This window comes from Astyanax mexicanus, chromosome 10 (genome assembly GCF_023375975.1).
Source record: "Astyanax mexicanus isolate ESR-SI-001 chromosome 10, AstMex3_surface, whole genome shotgun sequence".
Taxonomy (NCBI): domain Eukaryota; kingdom Metazoa; phylum Chordata; class Actinopteri; order Characiformes; family Acestrorhamphidae; genus Astyanax; species Astyanax mexicanus.
This window is the reverse complement of record NC_064417.1, coordinates 28,523,634-28,540,611: the sequence shown is the minus strand read 5'-3', so window position 1 is coordinate 28,540,611 and position 16,978 is coordinate 28,523,634. Positions and strand designations below refer to the sequence as shown.

The following is a 16,978-nucleotide window of genomic DNA, read 5'->3' as shown; positions in this document are numbered from 1 at the left end:
GACGGCTGCTGCTGCTGCTGCTGCTGTTGTGATGAGTGAAGATGATTTCAGGAAAGGATGATCCTGCAGCAGATCTGATCCAGAACACTCTCAGTTCTGCTGATCTGATCTCAGAGAGAACCGTACACTGAAGATTCACTGCTTCTCCTGGAGGAACCGACTGCAGTGCTGGAGTTTGGAGAACTGAGATATTTAATGGAGAATCACCTGACCAAAGAAATGAGAAGAGATTAGAGTTTAAAAATGTTTTAAAAGATTCAACAAGTACACTTATAGTTGCAATCAAAGTGAATCAACCGACAGGAAAATATCTTTTGTGAATGCACACTCTGGTGCTCAAATTAAACGGACAGACACATCACCAGACCAATCCCTGATTGAAAATGTGTCCCTGATTGGATGCACTATCATCACTATCAGTCAGTCCTGCTGCAAAATCTGCAGCAACTGTTTGAGAAAATTGGAGCTGTATGGGATAAAGGACTGTCACAGGACTCCATTAGGAACCTCTACAACTCTCTACATGATGAGAGGTCTGGCATGTTGTAGTATTACACATGTGTTACATATGCATTAAAAACTACCTCTGTGTATGTTGCTCTATAAATAAGATCAGTATACATTTTAAACATGTATTATGTATTAATATAGCTGCCCCCAGAATATATATATATATATATATATATATATATATATATATATATATATATATATATATATATATATATATATATTCTGGGTGCAACTATTTTTGGCAACTATTTCTTTGATGATAAGTATACAAGTAAGTATATAAGTAAAATGTGGAATTTATTATGATGAGATTAATATGTTATAAATCAGCAATTTAAATTATTTTATTTACTAACAAAATTCGTATATATTTTTCTTACCTTTCACTGCTAAAAATGTGCCATTATCAAACAGAAGCGCGTTCTTGTCATTGTCCTTACTTAAACAGAAGTACATTCCCTCGTCATCTTTAGTTGCGTTTTCAAAATTCAAGGAAAAATATCCCTTTATTTTGAAACTGGGTGATGTAGGATCTTTGTTTGGTAATTTTATTGCCACTTCTTGAAGTTCATGCCCCACTCTTTGTCTGTACCAAACCAAAAGCTGGTTTTCATAGGCTTGACCGGACTTTGCTACATTACAGGGAAGAGTTACAGTTTTTCCGAACTCAACTGAGGCAGAGGACGACCCATTAGAATCCACAGCTTCAGTAAAACCTGTAAAAATAAATACATTAATAATATATATATATATATATATATATATATATATATATATATATATATATATATATATATTAGCAAGCATAGTTTTTTTTTGTAATTTTAAACATAGTTAACAATACATAGATTTTATATGAAGAGTTGATAAACTTACATATTAAAAAGACAAATAAACTCGGAGCCCATATCGGAGTCATTATCATGAAAGAATCACTTCTCTTCTTTGATACAAACTGGAAATGGAGTAATTAGAAAGAGCTCTAAATTGCATTAGCAGGCTGGGCTTAGAAGAGTGAGATCATTGGCCAAAAAAAGTCACATGGCTTTTTTTTGTTGTTGGTGTTTGGCCACCAGACCTCCCTTAACCTCCTTTGAAACGTACAGTATATTAAAACTACTGTATGTCAAGGAGTAACTTACTAATATAACTATTTATTGCTAAGATTTGTATTACACTAAACAATATATGTGACACTAAGATAGTCAAGAATGAAAATGCATGGAACAATGGCCTATTCAAAGTCTTGATTTGAACCCAACAGATTTGCAACGGCAAGAACTCAAACAGGGCATTAAAAAAACAGCTAATATTTCTAAATGTAATTATTTAGTGAAAACTGAGCTAAAAATTCCTCCCCCATTATGTGAGAAGCTGATACACAACATTTTTTGCAATTTTGTTAAGCCAACACTGTCAGTGTATACTTTACACTGTGAGTATGCTAGGTATAAGTATTTTTTGAATAAATCTATATTTTTTGTTTAAAATATTTTAGCTATTTTTAAAATCCTTCAATTAGATTTAATCAGTATAATCAGTAGATACTCTACACTGGAGAACATATTTTACTGTGCAGGTCAGTCTCGACCTTCAATGTTTACATCCTACAGAAATCAGAACAGTATTTCCATCTTAAATTTAAATCTTGGGTTCAGATCTTGAGAGAGATGACAGAGAATATGTTCACTAATGCTTTTCAGATGAGAGAAGAAAAAAAAGAACATGAATACCATCTACCAAAAGCAAACTTGCGGTCATGCTGCCTCCTACTGGTGGTGACAACCATTGTTACTTTTTAATCACAAGATTAAGGAAATAAAATTCTACTCTACCAACAATTATGTTAAAATTATGAAACATGAAAATAATAAAATAAAAATGTAATATTACACAGGTGCACATAGTGTTTACTTCTCATCAACCTGACTGAAATTCTGAATAAAATCTAAAGCAGACAAGAATTCAAGAGATATCATATTAAACCAAATTTTAGGGGGAGAAACATACCAGAAGCCCCTCCCACAACTAATCTCTCAGTTCTCCCCACCTGTCAGAGCAGGGTTTGGTCTTAATGCTCTTAACAGAAGCTGTGTAAACTCAACGTTTCAGAGCCTCTGCTTTCCATTGAACATTTGTATTTTTTTACTTCTCATAATACACAAAAAATGAGAAAGATGGTGCACATGATAGAAAACACTGATCTTATGGTCTAATTGTTTATTTTATAGAAATGTTGCATTAGTTTTTTTAATAATATCCAAAATTCAGTAATACATTAATAAACCATATATAGGTCTGAGTACTTTAAAAATATTAGGTTAAAACATACAGTATATATGTGCACTATTCAAAGGCCTAGTCTACTTAAATATACATGTCTACCATTGCTCAAAATCATCCTACCTCAAAACAGTCACAGCACTAAGTTCCAGTGATTAAACAATACAGTATTTTATTAAACATCTGCTATAATTATCAAAACTGCTGCACATTTCTGACACTGTCTTCATCTCACTGCTGACATTAAAATTTGTACTTGTGTTATAACCAATTAGTCCACTAGAAGTCAGAAAAGGGTAACAGACAGACAGACAGACAGACAGACAGACAGACAGACAGATAGATAGATAGATAGATAGATCTCGAAAGTTCATGTCCTGAGGGGGAAAATGTGGTAGAAAAAGGTACACAAATTAAAAAGTTTGGAGTGTTTTCTTATACTTTTTCTTCAGATGGCAGACCTGTGTTGACCAAAAATAACAACTCAATAAATAATCTAAATCCTTGAATTTACAAACAAAAAGTAGCACACAAAAAAGACAATTATTATTTTTATTTTCTTTTACAAATTAATCTAAAATAAATAAATCATCATCCTCTTTACAAAAAAACTTTTTACAAAGTTTTGACAGTTTGATTTAAAGCAGATAACTTGACCATAACCCAATCTGCTCCACTGTGAGGTGGAGATGATTGTGCATGTTTGTCATGACTAGGCAGGTCTAAGACACATGCAGCTAAAATAAAACAGGTTTATTGACAAAGGGCAATAAAAAAAAGGGTAGTCAAGAAGGGTCAAAACCAGAGAACAGCAGCAAGAGAGACAGGACACACCATAAACGAGTAACATTCTGAGGGTCATACACAGGCAAGGAGTCATCAGAGGGCAGACAGGAATCAGGGTCAAAAAACAAAACAAGATCATTCACAAAATGGAAATCACAGGCAAGGAAATAAATGTGTGGATAAAGTGGATAAACCGACAAATCTTAGCAAAGAATGAGTTAAACTGTGCCCCTTAAATAGGGCCTAACACAGGTGTTTAGAATTCCAGTGATTTACTTCCTGGAGGTGCTGTGTGCAGTGTCATGTGATCAAGAGAATCAATGTGTGGTGCATCCTGGGTATCGATTCCAGCACCAGCCAACAATGCTATAAATGGAACTTCATCCATAATCTTTGCTTTTATTATAAATAATTCAAAGGGGTCTAATGATCTGTTCTGCGGTCGTTAACAGAGGAGCATCTCACTGTGGAGTACAGCATGTCCTCAGATTTCTCTTTCTTCAGTTTCCTCGTTCTTTTAGTTTTTCGTTCAGAGAAATTTAAGGCGGCATAATTTAGCTCCTCAGCATCCTGTTCCTGCAGAGATGGACATGAACACATAATTAGAGTTTTTTATTGTATGTAATGTAATAAGTTATGATCTAATTTGTAAATTCATAATACTGTACCTGATTGGCTGTCTTCTCTTTGAATAAGCCGTGTTGAAGCTTCTCAGCTGGAACAGAAACACATTGGGAAAAGGCCAGCATGACTTTGCTTCTTGCATTTGTATATTATTTGTTCATTCCCGATTTTTACTTATTTATTTAAAAAGATGAACATTTATAGTGAATTTTCTTTGCTTCATTTGTAATTATGAGTCTTGAGAAATAAGGAATTTGTATGAAATAATTGTGCTTTTATTACGTATGTGATCTTGAAGATCTGAATGAACGTACCGCTGCAGTGTTCACAGATCTTCTTCTTGCGGTTTATTGCAGCTTGTACAGATATCACAACCACACACACTCCTACAGCTGCTCCCAGGCACATCACAACCGGATCCAGAGGCCAGACTGAAGGATAATCATTGTTAAAACATTAAAAATCTGTTTCTTGACTCCGAGCAATGTTAAATACAACGCATCATTAAGTCAGTGTCTTAAAATCTTACATTTACATTATCAGCAAGATAGTTATGCTATATTAGTAAACTTAGTGAACTTTTTGACACTGTTTTCCATGACACTTCAGCATATAGACAGTCTTAAAACCTTTACAGTTTCAAAACTAAAGGTAATTACTACTGTAGAACCCATGAAAGGAGGAGGAAAAGGTCAGCCCACACAGAGAATCGTACCTCACTCTTACTCCTTACGCTTGTATTAATACGAATTAAATACAAAATTAACAAGTAATTAATTAATAAACCAAAAAATTGCAAAAATGGTATAATTTTATGCACACACATGAATTAAACACGTGTTGCATAGACCTCATGGTGTTTCACGATGGGGCTGAGGCAGTGCAGTTAGGGATCTAGCTAGCTAATGTTAGCTTCTAGCTAGTCTCTACTGATCAAATACTAATCTAATGAACCACTAAGAATCATGCAAGAACAGCACAACATTCAAATAAGTTAATTAACTATTCAATTTTGTTACATAAACAGTGTTTTCAACAGTTTTATACCTGAAAGGAGAAGAGAAAATATAAGCTCACACAGAGAAGAGGTTTCCTCACTCTTGTATTAAACCGAATGAGGACTAACTGTGCGGCTGCTCCCCCTACTGGACGATTCAGACAATCATCTACAGCCTGAGCTCAGACATCCAGAATGGATTAAGATTAATCTTCACAAACTGAAGATTTTGAGCTTTTAAACTAAAACTACCGCTGAAAAAATATTATTTTCCTGAACAATTAAAATAATAATTTTGTAAATGACTACCAATGGTGACAACAACAACAAAAAAATCTATATCACAGTAAAAGTGTTCTTAAAAGAAATAAAATCTTTTTAACCACTTCAGATGTTTTAATCAATGATTAAATTATTTTTTTTAAAATTATTTAAACTATTATTATATTAATTTCTTATTTTTAATTGTTTAAACTATTGTTAAATCAATTTCTTATTTTTCATTATTTATAGTATTTTCAACCTGCTACACTACTAAGAGTTCTTTAAGCAAACCACCAAATTTGCTAACTTATTTATCTGTTTTTCACCTTCTTGGAGGATCATCAAAATTTAAAACAATTTTTTTTTTTTTTTTTATGGAACCATGTTTGGTTCTTTTATGGCATAATGTAAAAAAAACTCTTTCTATCAGCTTTACTTTTAACAGTGTGAAACCCCTTACAAACTTTAACAAGATTTTAAAAGCTCAGCTCGCTGCTGTCTCTAAATCATTTTAAACTTTTAGTTTCTACACCTTCAGACACCCTGTAAATGTTTAATTTGAGTTTTTCTTTTACATTTTCATTTCTTTTATTTCTTTCATCATTTTATTTATTATATATGCAAGGTAATAATAACAGGTGTAAAAATCTGAACTTGTTAACCAATACAATGAAATAACAATGGAAAACAATTCTCTTTTCATTGCTGGCCAATAATGTGGTAATTAGCAGTTACATAAAAACACCTCACTTGTAAGTAAGTAATGTGCTGGTATGTAACTAAGTCCTTATTACCACATTATTGAGCAGCAGGAAATGTTTTTTTTTGTTTCATTTCAGCAAGTATGAATAAGTATTTAAAATACGTTGTACAATGCTTAATACACATAATAAGCTACTTTAATACATTTCAGTCTACATTTTTCAATTATAAGTTAACATGTAGTCACTATTCAATGGTCGTTACTAAAAAGAACAGAATTGTCATGTGAATACATTTGTATGCATAAAAATTTGAAATTTTACAGTTTTTAGAATGTTATGAATGCCATTAGCTGCAGACATTCATCATTAGACAATAATTAGTGAAACAGAAGATCCACTACAAACATATTTCTAATCATTATTATTTGGTAGGATTGACACATTTCTGATATTTTGAAGGAGAAAGATTTTTTATGGACAAATGTTGATGACATTTTAAATGTTCAATTTTGTTTTCATACACTGCACAGTGTCATATTAACACTGAGCATTTAACACTGCTGTCAGTGTAATTGTCACTCTCTGTACAGTGGGACCATATATGCTCCAAAGTAGTGTAAAATTAACACTTTAGGTGTTGATATAACACTGATGAACAACACTAGCATGAGTAAAATGGTACACTGCACAGTGTCATATTAACACTGAACATTTAACACTGCTATCAGTGTAATATGGGACCATACATGCTCTGAAGGAGTGTAAAGTTAAATCTTTAGGTGTTGATCCAGCACTGCTAATTTTACTGTGTATGATGGATAATGTTTATCAGTCACTGTAGAAATTGTTAAGTATCTTAGAGTGATTGATAATAGAATAGCTCCTACATTTGGTCTACAATTAACTGTTACTAACAATTACAAATCAATGTTTTTGATATATCTACAGTAGCTTTGTTCTTTATTCAGAATTGGCTATGGGTTTAAATGAAAGCTCACCCAAGTTCACAGTTGTTCCATTCCCAATAATGATCCTCCCACAGGTCTGCACAGCGCAGTAGAATATTCCAGTGTCGTTATCATTCCCAATAATCTTGGAGAAGTTGTACACACGGTTGAACTCACACTGATGGCTGCTGTTGCTGCTGCTGCTGCTGTTGTGATGAGTGAAGATGATTTCAGGAAAGGATGATCCTGCAGCAGATCTGAACCAGAACACTCTCAGTTCTGCTGATCTGATCTCAGAGAGAACCGTACACTGAAGATTCACTGCTTCTCCTGGAGGAACTGATGATGATACTGGAGTTTGGAGAACTAGGATGTTTGGCTGTGAATCATCTACAGAAAATTTTAACATTATGGGTCAGTTTTCCAGACAGAGATTCAATATGGAGTCAAAAAAGGGTCATAAAGATTTTGAGTTTGTAAAACAGAAGTCACAAATGTACTGAAACTTGTAACTGCGTTTAAACAACTGCATGCACGAAAATCCAAATCCACAAATTAACTGGAATGTGCAAACTTGAAACAGAAAGTAATATTAATAATAATTCAAATGTACAAATGTGAAAAAAATATTTTAATTATATATAAATATATATTTTTTAATTTGTAAATCCAATCTCTTGAATGTGTGAATCAGTACTGCTCAAATGGCTTAAGCTGGATCAGACCAAAAATCACATTGAATTTGTGAGGTTGTAAATGTGACAGTGGGTGTTTTTCACTGTGGAGCTAAAAATCCTCTCATTCATCTTCTCTGCTGCGTGTGCGAAGCTCTAGCTGCAGTTGCGAATTTTGACCCTGTTTTGACGCCTGATTGATGGACCAATAGGAAAGCTTTATCCGGACCAATCAGATTACGGGGTTTGTTTAACCAATCAGAACACTGGGTGGGTCTCTGCAGCTCGGAGTACTGGGTGTGTCGAAAGGTGTGGGCGTGTCGAAAGTGTGGCCGCCATTTTGGAGTCGGCCACCATGCGCCCCCCAGTGGATGAATTTACACAGAGGAAGGAGTTTAATAAAACAATAATATTCATAACTCTACCAATTTTTACCCGATTTACACACGGTTTGGTTTGTTACAAACAGCAGAGATGTAGTAATGATACAGGACGCTGTCACACATTACAAATATGTGCTTTCATACTTTATATTATGCTCTTTATCAAAGACAGACATGGTATAGCATATTAATAAGTACATAAATTAATTAATTCATTTATATATATATATATATATATATATATATATATATATATATATATATATATATATATATATATATATATATATATATATATATGTGTGTGTGTGTCTGTGTGTGTGTGTGTGTGTGTGTGTAATATAAAATTAATTCATATTATTAGAACATAATATAAAGTATTTCAGCATGAAAGCACGTATTTGTAATGTGTGACAGTGTCCTGTGTCATTACTACATCTCTGCTGTTTGTAACAAACCAAACCGTGTGTAAATCGGGTAAAAATTGGTAGAGTTATGAATATTATTGTTTTATTAAACTCCTTCCTCAGTGTAAATTGATCCACTGGGGGGCGCATGGTGGCCGACCACAAAATGGCGGCCACACTTTCGACACGCCCACACCTTTCGACACACCCAGTACTCCCAGCTGCAGAGACCCATCCATTGTTCTGATTGGTTAAACAAACCCCGTAATCTGATTGGTCCGGATAAAGCTTTCCTATTGGTCCATCAATCAGGCGTCAAAACAGGGTCAAAATTCGCAACTGCAGCTAGAGCTTCGCACACGCAGCAGAGAAGATGAATGAGAGGATTTTTAGCTCCACAGTGAAAAACACCCACTGTCACATTTACAACCTCACAAATTCAATGTGATTTTTGGTCTGATCCAGCTTAAGCCATTTGAGCAGTACTGATTCACACATTCAAGAGATTGGATTTACAAATTAAAAAATATATATTTATATATAATTAAAATATTTTTTTCACATTTGTACATTTGAATTATTATTAATATTACTTTCTGTTTCAAGTTTGCACATTCCAGTTAATTTGTGGATTTGGATTTTCGTGCATGCAGTTGTTTAAACGCAGTTACAAGTTTCAGTACATTTGTGACTTCTGTTTTACAAACTCAAAATCTTTATGACCCTTTTTTGACTCCATAATTCAACCTAATCATAGACTTTATATTTTATTTCCCTTAGAAAATGTTAATTCAAAAAGGTGTGTAGTCGAAGACTAGGCTTAATCTCAGTCTGGGAAACTGTTCCTATTAAAGCTTATATAATGTTGCGTGACTGAAAAGATATAAATATAATCTATTCTCAGTGTGTATAGAGATTATGGTTAGAGGTATCAAATCTGCAGCATAGAAAGAAAAAACTAAAAAAAACTTTAAATGAGTAACAAGTGTAATATTATTACTTTTGACTAACAATTTGAATTTTAAAAAAGTCTACATTTACATATCATTGTTGTTGAATGAAAACCTTGTACCTCTTTTTGAGATAATGTGGATCTGGAAGTTGTGTCTTTAAATTTGTATTAAAAGTTAATAGTGATTAAACCACTAGAGATGCTGCAAAATTACTCGAAACAAAATACTTTACATTTACTTTTCAATTAAAAGTTAAGATTTTTTCTTCTTTTTTAAAGTTGCAATTTTTAACAGTTTTTTTTTTCAATTAGTAATGGCATGCATCACACTACAACTTTGTACCAAAGGAGCGTTTCTATTGTTCCATTTATATGATACTCTGCCAAAATTTAAATGAAACTGTCAAATTCAAATGATGTAAAAAAAACTTTTTTAAGTAACCGTTGATATTAGACAATATGTAACTATTACATAAATTAAAATATATTATTCATTAGTCATTTTGGAGCATAAATATTGGTCCATTTATTGTAAAAATTCAATGTAAAGAAAGATGACTAGATTCACATTATATCAAGATAAGTGAAAAACAGCAAAAATGGAGATACAAGGTTTCTGTGTGACAGCAAGGTTATGTAATTGTTATAATACTTGGTACGTAACTGTTCAAAGGAAAATTCTACTTTCAACTAGTCAATGTAAAAAGATTTTAAATCATAAAATCATAAAAAGCTGACTCAATATAAGGAACAACTTCCAGATTTACATTGTAAAAAAGTGAAAAAATGGACATGCAAGGGTAACATGTGAGAGCAAGGTTATTGTCTGTAACTGTTGATAAAAAAAAATCTTGACTTTCACTGGAAGTTAAAGTAAAAGATTTTATTAATTTAATTTGGAGTATTTTTATGGGACTAATTATCATAAAATGTTGACCTAATGTAAAGAATAACTGCAAAAATGGAAATGCTGTGTGACAGCATGGTTATGTATGTGTTAATAATAATCAACTTTTATCTTAAAAGAAGAAGTCAATATAAAAAGATTAAATTACAGATTATTTTGCTGATTTTTTGCTTGGGCTATTTATTATGAAATTCTAAACGTAAAGAATACAGATTTACATTATATTCAAAAGTAAAAATTGATCAAATTTAAATACAAGGCTTCTTTAAGACAGCAAGGTTAACTTTTATAATACATAATATGAAACAATTTTAGGAAACCTTAATTTTAATAGAAAAATATTTAATTCCAATTTTTGGAATTGGAATTTTCTATTGGACCATTCATTTATTTTTTTCCCAATGTCAATAGCAACTGCTAGATTCATATTATCATTAAAGTGTGCTGATGGTGATGATCAGAAATAGTGACACGAGGTTTTAACATGACAGTACTCTTAAGAAACATTTGTTTTTTAACAGGCAAAAATTAAGATATAGTGATTACCTGTAACTGTTATGAAAGTTCCAGTGGAAAACTGAACTGTGCTGATTTGGGAAAACCCGCAGAAGTACGTTCCTTCATCGTGTTTAGTCGTATTTGGAATAATTAGAGAAATGCTGTTGCTGGTTCTCTCTAGTTTGATTCCAGATTTCTCAAATTCAGGTGAAATTATTTTAATATTTGCTATAAGTGATCCCACATTCTGAGGAGCCTGACCCGGTTTCTGCTTATACCAAACCATTCTTTCATTCATTTTCTGTTCCTCAAATGAGCAGCGAAGAGTAACATCTTCACCAGCCTTTACTGATAAAACTGCAGGTTTCTGATGAAGAACTGAGGCTTGACCAGGATCTGTAAAAAAGCTCAGGATGAAATATGTCTCACAGACCCTTTAAAAGATGTCTGAATTTCTGTACAGCACTCTGACCTTCACTTTAACTCATGAGGTTCCTAAGTAACATACACTGAACGTTCTGAAAGCACCACAGGACAGTGCCTGAATATTTTTCAAAGAATAAATAAAACTATTTACTGGCTACATCTTCTAGCTATAAATCAATCTCTTTTTAAATGTGCTTCTACAAGTCTGTTCCAATGATTTTACCAGTTTTAATGAAATGTTTTATATGTTCCATATAACCTGTTCTGACAGGCAATCTACAATAACAGTAAAAATGTTGTTGTGTCATTTATGTTACATATACAAATACACATAAATGAGCTGCTCAATTCATGCAAATGATTTTTTCTTTTTCTATCAGTATTCAGAACTGGGTCTGGGCTCTCACAGGTCAAATCTACAATAACTTAACAACTCAATCAAAAATAACAACATAAGCAGGAAAGCTAAGTATTTCTATTGAAAGTACTTTGTAAAAAGTGTGTAAAACTCACCTATTTTGCAAAAAGCTGCAATAAGAATCCAAACCAGAGCAATCCTCTTCAAAAGCATGATAGTAATTCTGTTTATTTGAATGGAAACTGGTAAAAGGAAGTCTCACTGTCTTTTCTATCTGCTGAATGGAAAATAATTTACTCAGCAGATGACTCTTTACAGCTAACCCTGTCATCAATTCTACAACAGCCAATGAAAAGCTTCATTGAGGAAGAGTTACATCAACAGATGAACAACCTTAAATCATCTTTAAATTTGTACTGTTTTAAAAAAACATATATATATATTTTTAAAGTTTGATTTCACTAAATTTCACTTAATTTGTTTGTAGTGCATGTCAGATATTTTTTCATTCATGTTTTTTTTATTATTTATGTTTTATATAAGTTATACATTTTAAGTTTATCTGTTATGAGAATCAGTTAGATAAATTATAACAAATATTAACAAATGTATAAAAGTCAAAAATTATTTTAAAATGTATTTTATAGAGAGAAACTTGGCCATAGAGAATATGTCTATTTTTAAATTGTAACGCGAGGTGAGACGGGAGGCGGACGTTTAAACGGGTAAGACATGACTTTATTAAATAACAAATAAACAAGTAAACAAAACAGGGGAATAACGAAAATATCTATATACATAAACAAACAGGGAAAACCAACAAAGAACTAAGCTAAACTAAACAGATAATAACAAAACAAGGTAAGGGAATATATACAAAGGAATAATACGTAAATATATACAAAATAAACAAAGAAACAAACAAGAACTAAACGTGACTAGAAATATACAAGAAATAAAGGGAACTAGAAATAAGCAAGAAACAAGCAGAGCGTGACGAAACCGAGAATAAACAATAGCTAACGTGGCGAGACAAAACGACAGAGGAAGGTGCAAAGACCGACAGCAAACATAGACTAACAAGTACTATTTATACTAAACATGAAACAATGAACACCTGGGGAAACAGGTAACGAGGGGCGGAGCTACAAATTACACACACGTAATGGAAAAGTACAAGAGAAACACACTAGGAAACGGGGAAAACACAGGAAAACATAGCGAGGGCGTAACAGAAGCCCCTCCCTAAACGCGCAGCTCCCGAGGCGCGTAAAAACGAACCCCGGGGGCCGACGACGGGGAGAGGCCGGGAAAAACAAAAGACGAGACCGGGGACTTGACATGAGGCAACACAGGAGACTGGACAGAAGACGTGACAGGAGACTGGACATAGAAAGGAGACTGAACCGAGGACGTGACTGGAGACTGGACATTGGGCGAGACAGGAGACTGGACGGGGAACTGGACAGGGGACGGTGACTGGACATGAGACATGACTGGTGATTGGACAGGACATGGGAATTTAGTATAAATCGCCTGGACATGGGAACGGGAACAAAAACATTAACGGGGACAGACACGAACACAGTCACAGGGACAGGTACACAGAAACCAGACAAGACAGGAACAGGAACATAGACCGACACAGGAACCATAACGGGGAGCGACAGGGGTACGAAATAAACTTGGGGATGCCCAGGACTGGCTAAAGTCTGTGGGAAAATTCGTGGAGCCAGCCTGGGCAAAGTTCTTGGGCTGGGATCCGGGGGCCTTGGGGTAGACCTGGGCACACGAGGCTTGGGGAAAAACTTAGTCCTGGGTGCCGGGATGGGCTTGGGTGTGGTGACGGGCCTCGCTGGCGACGCGACGGCTTGGGCAGCAGGAGCTGGAGGCGCGGCAACTCAGGCAGCAGGAGCTGGTGGCGGTGCGGCGTCTCGGGCAGCAGGAGCTGGCGGTGTGGCGACTCGGGCAGCAGGAGCTGGCGGTGCGGCATCTCGGGCAGCTGGAGCTGGCGGCACGGTGACTCGGGCAGCAGGAGCTGACGGCGCGGCGACTTGAGCAGCTGGGGCTGGCGGCGTGATCGGCGCTGGAGCGGTAGGCACCGCTGGCACAGGGACATGGACGGTGGGCACTGCTGGCTTCGGCACATGGGCAGTGGACACCGCTGGCACAGGAACATGGACGGTGGGCACCGCTGGCATCGGAACATGGACGGTGGGCACCGCTGGCACAGGAACATGGACGGTGTCTGGCACCGCTGGCATCGTAGCAGGAGCAGTGGGCACCGCTGGCATCGTAGCATGGGCGGTGGGCACCGCTGGCACAGGAACATTGGCGGTGGGCACCGCTGGCACAGAAACATTGGCGGTGGGCACCGCTGGCACAGGAACATTGGCGGTGGGCACCGCTGGCACAGGAACATAGGCGGTGGGCACCGCTGGCACAGGAACATTGGCGGTGGGCACCGCTGGCACAGGAACATTGGCAGTGGGCACCGCTGACCTTGGAGCATGAGCGGTGCCGGGCACCGCTGGCACAGGAACATTGGCGGTGGGCACCGCTGGCACAGGAACATTGGCAGTGGGCACCGCTGACCTTGGAGCATGAGCGGTGGGGATGCCTGGAGCTGCAACCACTGGAGATGCTAGCTGCGTTAGCCGCGTAGCCGTGGGGATGCCTGGAGCTGCAGCCGCTGGAGATGCTAGCTGGTTAGCCTCAGAAGCTAGCTGCGGAGCCGACGAGGTGGAGCGCGCCCTGGGAGGCGGGTGGAGGATAGCCTCCGCAAGCGGCGGCAAGCGGGCTCTCATCGGACAGTACAACTCGTCCTCCGAACTGGACGCGGCTGCGAGGAGGTCCACGTAATCCCAGAAATAGTCCTCACAGTCCGCGTTTCTGCCCGCCTTGCCTACCTCGCGGTTCGGAGCGAGGCCGATGGCCCCAACCGTTAGCCCCCCCCAAGAAAATCCTCCGAATTTTGGGACCTCTTAGAACGCCTAGCCCGAGGCCTTCTCCGGCCTCGAGGCCTCGGGTTTTCCTGCGCCGAGGTCCCAAAGGGGGCATGACGGATGGCCAGCCTGGATCCAACCCAAGGGTTTCCCGCATAAACGTCCATGGCGGTCGGTCTTTCTGTAACGCGAGGTGAGACGGGAGGCGGACGTTTAAACGGGTAAGACATGACTTTATTAAATAACAAATAAACAAGTAAACAAAACAGGGGAATAACGAAAATATCTATATACATAAACAAACAGGGAAAACCAACAAAGAACTAAGCTAAACTAAACAGATAATAACAAAACAAGGTAAGGGAATATATACAAAGGAATAATACGTAAATATATACAAAATAAACAAAGAAACAAACAAGAACTAAACGTGACTAGAAATATACAAGAAATAAAGGGAACTAGAAATAAACAAGAAACAAGCAGAGCGTGACGAAACCGAGAATAAACAATAGCTAACGTGGCGAGACAAAACGACAGAGGAAGGTGCAAAGACCGACAGCAAACATAGACTAACAAGTACTATTTATACTAAACATGAAACAATGAACACCTGGGGAAACAGGTAACGAGGGGCGGAGCTACAAATTACACACACGTAATGGAAAAGTACAAGAGAAACACACTAGGAAACGGGGAAAACACAGGAAAACATAGCGAGGGCGTAACATAAATAAATATGTTTTAAAATACATTTGTTTTAGTTCTCAGGTTTTTTTTTTGTTTTTAAAAACAATGTACACTCAATGATCAGTTTATATACTGCTATCCGATGATGTTTGGCATAATGTATATTTAATATTTAGCAATTTCATTGAAAATAAATGTATTGCAAAATATATTTGATATACAGGCGATTTATACTAAATGCATTTATTGTGTGAAAATTAAGCATTTAAGATGTATAAAAACGCATGACCTGATATTTTATCCATGTGGGAAGGTGGGAGGTATATTATGATTGGTGACAAATTAAAAAACATAGAAATCTAAAATATTTAAACTTAAAATAAAAATTTAAACTTTATTCTGTTGGATTTTTTATGGTGAAGTATCCTATTATTTGGTAAACAGGCACATTGGTGAAGTCAGAAATGATCTACTTGCTTCTCATGCTTCCTCTATCTTTCTATACAAGGGTGCTGCCTTTAGACACAAACCAAATACCACAGAATTACCACAGAGAATCACAGGTTTACGCTTTCCTTTACCTTGCTTTTTCCATAAACATCTAGTTTTTTTTTTTTTCAAAGAACAGATCCAAAAGTGTAAAAATATGATTTGTCATTGTGAAAGGAACAAGTGATTAAATCAAATAAGAGAGGTGTATTACTGAATATAACAGAATATAAAAATGCATAGCGAAATGTTTCATAGTTGTTTCAAGTTCTGGGCAACCTTCTTTGAATACACAGTATGTGCACGTTGTGTTTGTGCACACCCATCCCAATGCATGTTTTGTAAGTTAAGACCACACCTCATTACATCACAATAAGGAAAAACTCTAAAATAGTCACTAGTGTTTATTGAAGATGTGACAGGAAACAAAAGGAGAAGGATACATTTCGGAGTATAACACAATTAACTTTCTGCTTAGACTTAATCAAATGCAGCAAGGTTGATTGTGTAAGAATATGGAGGAGTTTTGCCTTACTATGTTCATTGATTAAAGGGTTAATCTGTGTGTAACTGAATCAGCATTTAACTTAATCAGTATGTTATTCAAGCATTTAGCATGATTCATGATGATTCACGTTGTGTCTTAGAATGTACGTATATTGTGTCTTTGTGCTCAATTTTCTTGCAACTCAGCCTGATTGATTCCACAGGTGTCCAGAGATACTGTGTTTTTTTTCCAGCGGAACCAAGAGTAACATATAGTCTGATAAGGTTGGGGTGACCGAGTTCTCAGCTGATGTATAGGATGAATAACTGCTTAGGTGCCAGTATCCGGTGTGGTGTGAGGAGCCTCCTCACACCCCATTGGACTAAGGCCAGGCGAATGCCTGTATTTATGAGACTCCAATGTCTAGGAAGGAGTTGTTGAGTTGGGTGGGGGATGAGCTTCTCCCCGGTGGGACTAGAGAGCGGGAAGTCCTGGTCAGACAGCCGAGAACTCTGGAAGCCTCAATTTTCTCTCACTTTTGGGGTTTTCCTCTTATTTTTCACCTTTTTAATTTCAATTCATTTTAAACATCTTTTTACTCATTTTTGATGTATCCAAAAAACTGTTTTGCTCAGAAGATTCTT

At 36.3% G+C, this 16,978-nt stretch overlaps 1 protein-coding gene across 1 annotated transcript; it reads right to left on the bottom strand.

Moving 5' to 3' along the window:
- Positions 1 to 3,534: 3,534 nt before the first annotated feature.
- LOC103032264 (uncharacterized) lies at positions 3,535 to 7,530 on the bottom strand. Its single transcript, XM_022684375.2, has 4 exons — positions 7,170 to 7,530; positions 4,521 to 4,637; positions 4,251 to 4,297; positions 3,535 to 4,158 (listed from the first exon to the last, which is right to left on the bottom strand). The coding sequence occupies exons 1-4, from the start codon at positions 7,525 to 7,527 to the stop codon at positions 4,006 to 4,008; spliced, it is 675 nt and encodes a 224-aa protein (XP_022540096.2). The 5' UTR covers positions 7,528 to 7,530; the 3' UTR covers positions 3,535 to 4,005.
- Positions 7,531 to 16,978: the final 9,448 nt, after the last annotated feature.